At 34.3% G+C, this 12,878-nt stretch overlaps 1 protein-coding gene across 3 annotated transcripts; it reads left to right on the forward strand.

Moving 5' to 3' along the window:
• The first annotated feature begins 1,634 nt into the window (after positions 1-1,634).
• Positions 1,635-7,433, forward strand: LOC144566572 (glutamate receptor 3.1-like). Of its 3 annotated transcripts, none has more exons than XM_078316623.1 (7): positions 1,635-1,802; positions 2,080-2,470; positions 2,760-4,102; positions 4,371-4,648; positions 4,802-4,833; positions 5,538-5,944; positions 6,738-7,433. In XM_078316623.1, exons 2-7 carry the CDS (start codon positions 2,188-2,190, stop codon positions 7,158-7,160), a joined length of 2,766 nt encoding a protein of 921 aa, XP_078172749.1. In that variant the 5' UTR covers positions 1,635-1,802; positions 2,080-2,187; the 3' UTR covers positions 7,161-7,433. The 3 variants fall into 3 exon arrangements, with proteins under 3 accessions (XP_078172749.1, XP_078172750.1, XP_078172752.1); XM_078316624.1 differs by having other exon boundaries at positions 1,643-1,809; XM_078316626.1 differs by lacking the exon at positions 1,635-1,802 and having other exon boundaries at positions 2,359-2,470; positions 2,855-4,102.
• The last annotated feature ends 5,445 nt before the right edge of the window (positions 7,434-12,878 follow it).

The raw sequence follows: 12,878 nt of genomic DNA on the forward strand, positions 1-12,878 counted from the left end.
AATCTCTCTCTTCTTTCTTGATCTTTTCTCTCTCCTTGAGGCTTTGAATCTTTAAATTTCGGAACTCCCTCTCTGGTAGCAGGGGTGGCCTATTTATAGGCTTTTTAAAACGAGTGCTTCAATTCTGGGCCTTTGCTGTCTGCTCTGGAAACTCGCGATGCGACCTGCATCAGGTCTGATGCAACCTGCATCGACTCTGATGAGGGTCGCATCAACTCTGATGAGGGTCGCATCGACTCTGATGAGGGTCGCATCGGATGTGATGAGGGTCGCATCAGATGTCTCAGATTTCAGTAACTTCCCTGATTTTGCCCGTTTTCGCCTGATTCCTGCAAAGTAAGAACCAAAACATAGCAGTACCACATTCTATGGATATTCAATGTAAAAGACACCATTTGTTGGTTCAAAACATAGATTTTTGTATGGAAACAAGTCGAAATAATAGGTCTAATAAAGTGATATCATAGTTCGAAAGTTGAGCTCCGCCTCTGATGATACACACTCACTTTAATTTGTAATATGATCCATCTCAGGCAGTATTCTAAATAGCGCGCTATAGCATTTTCGGACCTTAAACGCTACACTATGAGATAAAAGTGCGTCATTTCAGCTACGACCGCTAAAGCGGTAATAGCGGTCTGACATCTGTGCTACACGCTACGCGCTATGCTACATAGGCTTTTATATAAATACCAAAACTGAAAATTAATTTTAAAGATCAATTTTTTCAAGGTCTAGATTGATTTTGCTTTTAAATAGAAAAAAAGATAGTTTATTTCATGATGCCAATATTTTTTTAATAGAACAAATATATAGTTTATACTATGATGCTTGGGTTATTTTGAATGGAAAAAATAGATAGTTTATGATAATATTAGCGATATTTTGAATAGCAATTTGGACTTTGTATTGGTTCAACATGAATATTCTAATTTCTTAATCAATTTTGTGTTACTTATTATTCTATGAGATTTTAGATAATGTTGATAATTAGTAAAATATAAAATATATATTTTTAAATAAAAAAACGCTATGTGGGATAGCTTCTGCTATAGCTACGCTATTCGCAATAGTTTTTTTTAGGTTTTAGCTATAACGCGATAATCACTATTTAAAACCTTGATCTCAAATATATTGTTTAATCTTTATAAAATTTTCCCTTTAGTTTTATACTTAAAATATCCATACGTCTTGAATTTATTAGGACAACATTTTAATTGATGTTTTGTAATTAATTTATATTTATTAATTGAATAGATGAAAAACCAACGTGAAAATAAATATTAAATGTGAATTGCCAAAAAAAAAAAAAATTAGATTGTCAATAAGATTTCTGAAGTTGGGTAAAATAAATCTCTATACATATTACATACAACGTTTATTGATTTTCATAATATCATCAGCCTTTGTAGCAATGGTCACATAGGATCCTTCATCTTTATATATGGTACTATGTAAGATAGTGGAATGTGTATTAGTTCCTTGCTTGATCCAATCATATTCCTCAAGAGTGCCCTTGTAGAGAAAAAAATATTAAGGTAGTACAATACGAGATTCTAACCTTTTACTTTCATTTTTTTTCAACCAGCACTTATAATTTTTTATTATATTTATCACTTATAGTCTCTTGCCCAAGCTCAACTGGGCAAACTATTTCTCATTAAACACATTTCCCAACTCCCAAGTACTCTCTCATTGTTATTTCAAGAATTTGAGGTTAATCCTGCTGGATGATATTCAAATTTGATACACACATGCAACATTAGCTCCCCACTCAGTTCTCTTTCAATGCATATAATTTGGTAAGTGGTAACTCTATTGTACTAGAAGCGATATACCTTCTTTTTTTTTCCCTTTCAATCTCGAAAGATTATTTGACAGTTAATTTCTCTATATATTTTAGTTTTTCTATACTGTCTCTTAAAAGCTAAATTAGTTCATTTAAAGAGTTTTATTTGAATTCTTGTTTAGTAATAACGACTGTTTGGTTAAACCTGTCAATACCCCATGGATTTTTCATCCAGGTCTCTTAATTAGTTTCACCTTCAACCTGACTTTTCTTTCTCTCAATTTTGACAGTACTCCAGTGTACTGTTCTCAGCAAATTGCTCTTCATTGCGCCACCTTTATCGAAACTGAAGCAAACTTGGCCATTATTTGAGAAAAGAGGCTCTACTAACTGCTTAGATGCTTCCTAACTCTTCCAAAATGAAATTGGCAGTTTTTTCAATTTGCACCCTCATCTTTTCTCTGTTTTCAAATGGCTCTTGCCAAAATATAACTTCAAGGCCGTCTATAATCAACATTGGTGCTATCTTCACATTCAACTCTTCAATTGGAGAAGCTGCAAATGTGGCTATTAATGCTGCAGTGGAAGATATAAATTCAGATCCAAATATTTTAAATGGATCCAAATTAGTGCTCACCACAAGAAATAGTAATTGTAGTGGATTTCTTGGCATTTTTGAAGGTACCTCCATTTAATTATATTGTTTTTATTCTAAAATATTTATTTTTGTTTTACTGGTATTGTATTGGTCCCTGTGATGTCTCGGTATCGTACCAGTATTTAACTCCATTAGTTGTTACTAATATCAATTACTCCCGAACTCTTTTATAAGAATCATATTACTGAAGATGTCAATTTGTTTTATGAAATCCTATCTTCAGCCTTTATAGAATATTGTCATATTTCCCAGAATTAGAAAAGCTGTTACTTGGTATTTTATCTTTTCTTTTTCATATTGTGTCATGTATAGCCTTGCAACTTGTGGAGGCTAAGACAGTGGCCATAGTGGGCCCGCAAAGCTCGACAATTGCACATATAATCTCTGACATCTCTGACGAGTTGCAGGTCCCGCTTGTCTCCTTCGGTGCAACCGATCCAACCATCTCCTCTATCCAGTTCCCCTATTTTATCCGTACCACTCAGAGTGATTTGTATCAGATGGCAGCTGTAGCCTCTATAGTCGATTTATACCAGTGGAAGCTAGTCACCGTAGTGTATACTGATGATGAATATGGCCGGAATGGTATAGCGGCACTTGATGACAAATTGGCTGAAAAAAGGTGCAAAATCTCATACCGGGCCCGGCTGCCACCTGTAGCTGTCCGGGATGATATCTTAGGTGCTTTGGTCAAGGTCAACTTGATGGAATCCAGGGTTATAGTCGTCCATGTAAATTCTTACGGCCTTGAAATTTTCTCAGTTGCTCAGCAGTTGGAAATGATCGGTAATGGGTATGTGTGGATTGCAACTGACTGGCTAATGTCAGTGCTAGATTTGCGGGCCCCTCTTGAAAGTGACACTATGAATTCTCTTCAAGGGGTCATAGCACTACGACAACATACAGCCGATTCAAGTTATAAGCGCGGGTTAATATCTAGATGGGGTACTTTGACTAAGAAGTATAAGAATGGTGTTGCAATTAATGCTAACACCTATGGATTATACGCATATGATTCTGTATGGACCATTGCAAGGGCTTTGGAAAGATTTCTTAAAAAAGGAGGTAAGATTGCATTTTCAAGAGAGTCGAGATTCAAGGACGACAAAGATGGGAACTTGCATATTGAGGCAATGAGACAATTTGATCAAGGAAAATTATTGCTTGATGAGATAAAAAATATTAATTTTACAGGGGTAACAGGTCAAATAATGTTCAATATTGATGGGGAGTTAATACACCCCTCGTATGATATCTTAAACATTGTAGGTACGGGTTGGCGTACAATCGGGTTTTGGTCAAACTATTCTGGTTTGTCAGTGGTACCGCCTGAAAAATTGTACAATAAACCAGCAAACTTACCTTTTGAACAAAAGTTGTATGATGTACTTTGGCCTGGTGGTGTGGTAGGAAGGCCACGTGGATGGGTTTTTCCGAGCAGTGGTGAGCTGAAAATTGGCGTACCAGATCGGGTTAGTTTTTTGGAGTTTGTCTCATATGATGAAGTTACTGGTACATTCAAGGGATATTGTGTGGATGTGTTTCTCAAGGCTATTGAATTGCTTCCTTACCCAGTACCATACAAATTTGTGCCATTTGGAGATGGAAAGAAGAACCCTAATTACACGGATCTCTGCAACAAAGTTGGATCCAGTGTAAGCTCGATATATTTCTTTCTTTTTACTTTGTAGTGGATATTTTTTATTTCATGATATTTGGTCAGTATTATTCATATCATCTATATGTATAACTTTCGGACTTTTCAACTTATCTTACTTGTGGCCAACAATTTTGAGATATTTTTAAATAACAACACACCATTAGTTTAGTATGCTAAAGGTATATTTCTTTATATATCAGTTAAGTAGCTGGGAACATTAAATTTTACCAAGTATTAACATTTTTAACTGAAATATGTTACAGTATTTTGATGCGGCAATAGGTGACATAGTAATAACCAAGAACCGGACCAAGATAGTGGATTTCACACAACCATACATAGATTCGGGTTTGGTGGTTTTGGCTCCGGTAAAAAGACAAAAATCGAATGCTTGGGTTTTCTTGCAACCATTCACTCTAGTGATGTGGTGTTTCATTGGCGGGTCTTTCATAGTAGTTGGTATTGTTGTATGGATTTTGGAGCATAGGATCAATGAGGACTTTCGTGGGCCCCCGAAGAAGCAAATTGGCACAATTTTCTGGTAAGTTTTGTTTTCTTTTTGTTGGTTAATTAAGTAAAAACCATTACGAAAAATTGTGGGATAAGCAATACAGTTATTAGTTTATTTGTTAAATTTCCTTTATTTCAATTTTAGACTTATTTTCATTTTCTTCTTCTTTTGGATGAACTGCAGGTTCAGCTTCTCAACATTGTTTTTTGCACACAGTGAGTCACTACAACCAAATTGTATTACATTCTTATGTTAATTTTATAATTTACATCTTCACTATGTAGGAATACAGATTAAATATTTCAAATTCAAAGTCAAACCATTTGTCAACACCGAAAAACAGCCAAATTACCCTTCTCCCAGACTACTGGTCTGTCAGTAGTATTACTGCATACAACAAGTTCGGCTCATTTTCTTTCATTTGAAATTTAAAACAATCTTAGTTTTACTGAATTATGAGTTCATATTAGCTGCCAGTATCGCAAGGTACACTGATAGTAAATGGTATTTAAATTCAGATGCTTGATCCCATCAAAAGCCTGTCCTCTTTATGTCATATACTACATGGGTGGAACTAGAATATTTAGATTGGGGAGACTGAAACATAAAATGCAAAAACATAGAATACCACAGTGTGATATTCTAACCACTAGGCTACAAGCACACATTTGATATTTTTATTTTATAAAGGGTCCTAAAGCTAAACTATAAAAAAGAAAAAAAAACTTATACAAAAAGAAAATTAAATCAAATTACAATATACATACAACAACAATAACAACAACCAAGCCTTTAGTCCCAAATAAGTTGGGGTAGGCTCAAATTACAATATACATAATTAAAAAAATTTAAAATCATAGGGGTGGCTAAGCACCCCTTGGCTAAACTAATATTTCTTCTGCTCTCTTTAATGACACAGGAGAAAACACAGTCAGCACATTGGGCCGAGCAATACTCCTCATCTGGCTATTTGTAGTATTAATAATCCAGTCAAGCTACACAGCAAGTCTTACCTCTATTTTAACAGTGCAGCAGCTCTCCTCCCCCATTCAAGGGATTGAGTCTCTTGCTGCCTCCAATGACCCCATTGGCTACCAAACTGGCTCTTTTGACGAGAATTACATGGTCGAGGAGTTGGGAATATCCCGAGACCGGCTAGTCAATCTGACATCACCCGAGCAATATTTAAATGCTCTTGAGGCTGGGCCCAGTAATGGGGGCGTCGCTGCTATTGTTGATGAGATGGCATATGTGGAGCTGTTCTTACGTTCTCATTGTCAGTTTCAAGTTGTCGGGTCAGAGTTTACACGCACTGGGTGGGGATTTGTAAGTATATTTTAAGCTGATGTTATCATTTTATTCTTATTATTGTTTTAACGAGGTATAAACCCACTTTGTGTTGCCTGAATTGGGTTTTGGGTTGAGTGATATCGCGTATGTGGTTATTTGCTACCAAGCTCTGGGATTTATTTACAATTGGTGTTATATTGTGATAGTTGTTATTATATCTCACACACCAAATAACAGATGCATCAAAAATAACTGTCAGTGTATGTAAAGTGAAATTGGTTAAGAAAGGCATGCATATTATATCTCAAGTTAGAACATAATAGTGCATGCTTCTACCAACAATCTAAAAAGAAGAAGAACATAACAGTGCATGCCAAGTCATCATACTGCATCAATAAAGGTATGTTATATCATCAAAACCATGCTTATGTAGTTATGTCGTATAGAAAAGATAGATTATGTCATAACCTTAACATTGCACCCCATTACCACATGTGGTGATCCTGTTGGCAATTGAAATCTTACTAATTAGGTCCTGTACTAAAAAAAAAAAAAATTAAAGATATACCATCGATTTCGGACAATTTTGTTTTATACCACAACCGTTGAATTATTTAGTGGTCGAAATCTGTGTTATGAGAGAGCCGTTTTCAACATGCAGATTTCAACCTTGAATTATTTAACAGTTGTGGTATAAAACAAAATGGTCCGAAATCGGGTATTACTGAAATTATGTTATTCGCTTGTCAGAAAGCAAATCTGGCATTTAATCTATACATGTACTTGTACATATGCTGAGGACTCTCTCTCTCTCTCTAAAACATTTTAGGCATTTCCGAAGGATTCACCCTTAGCCATTGACATGTCAACTGCTATACTAACCCTCTCCGAGAATGGTGATCTCCAAAAAATACACGACAAGTGGCTTACCAGAAGTGCTGCATGTAGCTCTGTGGCCCAAACAGACATTGAGGCAAATCGACTTCATTTTGATAGCTTTAAGGGATTATTCCTACTTTGTGGGATAGCATGTGTCATAGCGCTGCTTGTGTATCTGTGTATTATGCTTCGGGAATATATCCGGTATGTCCCGCCTGATGAGCAGGATCCATCGGGTCAAGCAAGTGCTCGGTCAGGGCGTAGCCTTAAGTCTTTTCTTTCTTTTGTTGATGATAGAGAACAGGAGGCTAAAAGAAAGTCCATGAAACAGCAAAACGAACTGAATAATGGTCTTGTTGGCATTGAGAGTTGAATCTGACACAATTTCTGATTATATATACTGGTTTGATTAGTTTTTGGTGCACACTGCACAGTAAGATAATTGATCAGGAAAATTCAAGTTGACACATCCAAATTTGGGCGTCAAATGTTAAAAGAATTAATTGATCTTTTGCCAACAACTTATTTTATTTTTTTGCTTGCATATTTACAGTCGACTTTATTTTTATATGTTGCACAAATCAATATGGTTTCAGTACGTGTAATGAAGAAGATCTTAGTAACAATAGAGAATAATCAATAGCAAGTTACTCTTTTGCACAGTTTAAGCAAAAAAAAAAAAATGTTAATGAAGAAACAAATGCAATGAGAATGAGGCTTAAGATTGAGCCTGTGGTTGTGATACTAAAAAAATTACAACGGGAAGACATTAACCTTAAGTCCTTAACACTTTATTCTAATAAATTGATGAAAATACAGCTGCATTTTTGCGCACTGAATATTCGCGAAGAACATGTATCTAACTTTGTTAAATTCTTACCATTTTTTATCATTTGGAGTAAATAAATTTGCTTGTCAAGCAATCTACATTTAAGAGATAACTAATGATTGTGTTCCTTTATTTTGTCTTGCGTTTAAATTTTAAAAGATGATCCTATTTGATATACAAATATGAGGAGGGTTCAAATGCCTCCATTTTTTGTGCCTCTGTCATGCCTCCATTTTTAAAAACTTTAATTTGTTATATGAATTAATTTAGTATAAAGTCATATTTTTCTTTGATTGCTTGACTTTATACTTATTTAATTTAAAATGTTATATATTTGACATATAAATTGTTAGTGTAATAATCTAGAAGTCAATAATACGATAATTTATCATAAAACTTTGTTCATGAATTGGATGATTAATATCATTTTGTTGCCTTGAGTATTATTGAATTTATGGATCATTTCGAGTTCATGACTGAAATTGTGAAACTCCATAATATAGATAATATATACTCTTAAAAAGTCACTGACCAAGGTAATTAGCAGGAACACTAATTACCGCGATAAGGTTAGTATGTGGATTAAAAGATGGTTAAGTTTTACAAACCACCCGACACAAGATGTCATTTTAATCACATAGATACATGTTCTAGGAACATGGTATTTGACAGACCCCGAATGAAACATTAAATAGAATTGTGTTCGTGTCATTTATGTTTTCATTCAGTGTCAAGTTTTACAGTATGAGGTATTCATCTTTCCTACTAAGAAATGTATATGTGTGATTGTTATCAAACGCTTTCGGTAAAATGCAGTTATAACGGTAGCTCTTCGGTATACATGGCTTAGCTGAGGTAGTGATGGTTTACCAAGAATACTATTTGTCCCTCGTATCTCTATACGAGCTATAGCATCACTGGGCCCCTTGATAGAGTAAGATTATCTGCTAGCGGTATAATTACAAGAGTAATTATATTTGATAATCTGCTCAAGATCAAGAAAATATTCAGTTAGCAAGGATGACACACATCTACCTTGAAACTAATCTGATAGCTATGAGACAGAAGAACAGACACAAGTAAATTGTTTACTGGATCGTGATATTGTACTGTACAACATCATCTGTGTAATTGGATGGTCATGATGTGTTGTTAGATGCCGCTCATGATTATAGAAGTTAAAACAGTTTTAACTCTGTTTACCAACATAACACAGATTTTATTGGGTCACACCATATAGGAGTTAATCGGATAATCTTATTGTGATTGATTATAAATTGGTTATGATCAATAGTAAGATGGTTATAATTAATTATACGTGTTATAATTAAATTATAAATGTTATGTAAAAATAACAAGCAAAAACATTGGTTAATTTATAAACGTGTGTGACACGTTGTATAAAAGTTAACCGGTTAATTTATAAATGTGCAGGACACATTGTATAAATTACCGAAACAACAACCGCAAGAAAAATATATATAATTGTTCAGAATAATTATACGAATATTATTTGTATTCGGGCCGAGGGCATTCGGGTCTTTTCAGATTTGTTCTTATCTGCATGACATGTCATCGATCCTATCCAGATGACACGTCATCGATACCGAAACGAACAACCGAAGAAAAATATATATAATTGTTCAGAATAATTATACGAATATTGTTTGTATTCGGGCCGAGGGCATTCGGGTCTTTTCAGATTCGTGCTTATCCGCATGACATGGCATCGATCCTATCCAGATGACACGTCATCGATCTTATCCACATGACATGTCATCCTTATCCATTCAATGGCATATCTTGTAAATAGGCCGAACTTGGAGGGCATTTTGGTCTTTTGGCAACCGACCCTAAACCCTATAAATAGGGGTGGAGGGGTAGAGAGAAATTCGCTAATTCACTCATACCGTTTCGTGTCGAAACAGATCGGTATTTTCTCTCTTTCTCGGTTTCTCTCCCAAATAGTATTTCGGTTGAGAAAAGAAAGTTATACGTAGTTGACGTATAATCTTGCGAGTTGTTGTGAGGTATATTTACGGGATCGATGAATAGTGTTTTACCGAATTTCGCGGTATGTCAGTTTTGCATATTGATGAAACTGAGCAACCGAAAATTCGTGTTTACGGGTTTTCGTCTTTTTCCCGTGAATAGTGTTTTTGCAGAATTTCGCGGTTTACGGTATTTCTGGCAGAAGAAATAAACCGCTCTCCGGTTAGTCCTGGTGGATAACCGATAGAGGTATCACACGTGTGATACCCCGAGTCGATTCCTTTCCTGGTGAGGCTCTACTCGCTCGGTCTGCATTCCAACTGTGATTTGGAAACAAGGTATAAATATGTTATATTAATCTATTTAATTGGTAAGTAGATTAAAGTTTTAGAAATCAATCATGGAGTAGATCTGTAAAAGGATTAAATTGGGTTTTGATGCCAAAGGAATACTGAAAGTGGACCGCCTTGGAAAGTTTTCTGACATACCCCGTTTAATCCTGAGCTTAAGTTGGCCGTAGAAATTTTTGTTCTACGGTCATTCCGCAACTTAAGCCTAAACGGGTTTTTAGTTAGCACCGCAAAACCCCAACATAAATATATCACTCTAATAGATTTATCTTAACCGTTTGAATATGATGTTTGAAAGTAATTTGATAGATTTTAGAGTTAAACTCTTCAAAGAGCCCGCTGAGCTTAAGAATACCCAATAACTATTTATAATTGATAAAGTGTTCTAAAAAGTTATTTTAGTCTTAAAATAGTATATTAAGTAAAAAGAAATAGCATAATTTCTTAAGGACTTTATTTTTATTACTTTAGTGGTTGTGTTTTTATTTTAATTTATTGAACTTTTAGATATTAAGGCAGATGGAGATGAAGTGTTCATCTTATAGAAGATGATAAAGTGTTCCGTAAAAATTGACTATATGAGAAAGTTATTCAGTCTAAAAGAATAGATTAAGCAAAATAAATAGAATTAATCTTGATTACCACCGTTTTTATTGAAACCGCAAAACAGGTACCTAACACATGCTACAAGTCTACAACTACTTCAAACAAAAATAAACTTACAGAAAAACCAAGTGCACAAATAAAATAAACTTAATTAGCAGTGCCATACTGCCATTACAGATTAAAACAAAATAGTTTCGAACAAAAAAAGTAAAATTTTAATCATATATCACATTCTTATCTCTGTTTCATAATTCTAATCTCAACTGTCCAACTTTATTTTTATACTAAAATGTGCACGGGTACCAGCAAATTTTATTTGTTTTCCAAGAAGAAGCCCATGTAATGATTTTACAACCTATAGCTCTTAAAAAAATAATAATAAAAACCCCCTAAAACAAGTATTAATGCATTCTAATCAAATTGTTCTTATAACTGTGCCTATTATCTATTCAATCAAAAACTAATCCTTAAAGAGAAATCTGTACATCAATAAATCAGAGATCAGAGATTGTATCACAGTTAAAATAAATCGATTAAAGAAAGCTATCCAATTCCAAATTGATGTGCTAAGAAGTAATTTACAAATTGATAGTGTCACTTATCATTCCTCTTTTAGAAATATTGATTTAGTATGTGCAAATATGATATTATGAGTTTTAGAGGAGGAAATATGTAATTTCAAGATTTTTGAGGGATATACATGAATGTCCTCGTTCTTTTATATCTATTTATTTTGTAGAGGAGGTGCATCATGTTTTAAAAAGGAAGGTAGACTATTACGAGTAGCTTGTGTATAACAATTAACAAACTTAGTAACTCGAACAGAACAATTGGAATTTGGAGCACGTTCCTTGAAGAATCTGATGCTTTTCTTGCCCTGCAACCTCATCGTTTTAACCCTTTAAATTTTCTTTTGATGATTCTTTGATAGCAGTCGAATTATGGTAGTTTGTTGCAGGATCACTTTTTTAAAGATAAAATATAATAATTATAAATCACATAGGTGGTGACAAACTTCCTTTTTCTATAGAAAGAGTTCGGTCAATTTTCATAAGAGATATTTTTTAAAAAGAAAAAAGATCTAGTCCTTATTTATTTATTTTTGTTTTGACAAAAGATCTAGTATTTTTTGAGAGATGAATGATCGCTATTATATGTATTGGATATTTGACCATTTTATTTACCAATACCCATAGAAACCTATCAATTGTTTTGTTTTTTCTTTGAATTTGCAAACCAAGTACAGTAAATTGAAAGAATTGTGAGTCGAGTTTTGTTGACGGAGCAAAGTTTTGATGCATTTAACATACGCAAGATTTACCCAGAGCAATAGTGAGTATAATCCTCGTTGTATAAAATCATTTTTCCAATCTAATAACAAGATCAGAACAATATCTATCTGTGCCAGACTGCCAGGAATGAATGGTACAAAAGTGGGCCCTATATATAATTGCAAGAAAGAAAGAAAATGAGGAATTACAGTTACAGGTAGGGGAAGAGTGGAAGACCTGTAATTCCATAAAGAGAAAAAAAAAAAATCAACCCAGTAAATCCGTTACTAACAAAGGCGCACGTGATTCGTCTGGGGAGCGAATGCGTTTCCTCTGCATTAACTCAAAAGGAAATCTTTTGAGTTAATGAATCTCAACCGTCCGATTGTAAACGGAATCTTCTGCCTAAAACAAAGGGGTTTTTAATATTAGTGCGGATCTAATTCACATGAATTTTGAAGCTTATCAGACGGTCCAGATGCATTAATTTCCTTTTTGAGTTAATGCAGAGGATACGAATCCAGGAGCAAGGGAAGGAAAACGAAAATAAAAAATTCAATGAACCCCGGTCCCACTCCCGAGATTTTTATTTTTACCCAAAAAAAAAAATATTTTAATAATAATATCCAGCGATTCATTGGAATTTTAAATATACCCAGCTCGTGAAAAATATCCACGGGTGGGACTTTTTAATCAGACCCGTGGAAAAAATCCACGGGTGGAATTAAAGGTTGGGCTCGTGAAAAATATCCATGGCCCGGACCTTTTTTTTTTGCGCTTTTTTCATTATAAATAGAGAGAGAGAGGGAGAGAGGGAGAGAGAGAGAGAGGGAGAGAGGAAGGAGGAAGGAGGAAGAGAAAGGAACTGTTCAGTTGCTAAATCAGGTTTTTTTAAGTATTGTTGTTTACTATTCATTTACCATGGATGTACGTATTTACTGTTTGTTTACTATTCATTTACTGTTTATATACGTATTTACTGTTCATTTACTATTCATTTTACTGTGCACATACGTATTTACTGTTTATGTACTGTTCATTTA

Source organism: Carex rostrata, chromosome 15 (assembly GCF_964058835.1).
Source record: "Carex rostrata chromosome 15, lpCarRost1.2, whole genome shotgun sequence".
Lineage (NCBI taxonomy): Eukaryota > Viridiplantae > Streptophyta > Magnoliopsida > Poales > Cyperaceae > Carex > Carex rostrata.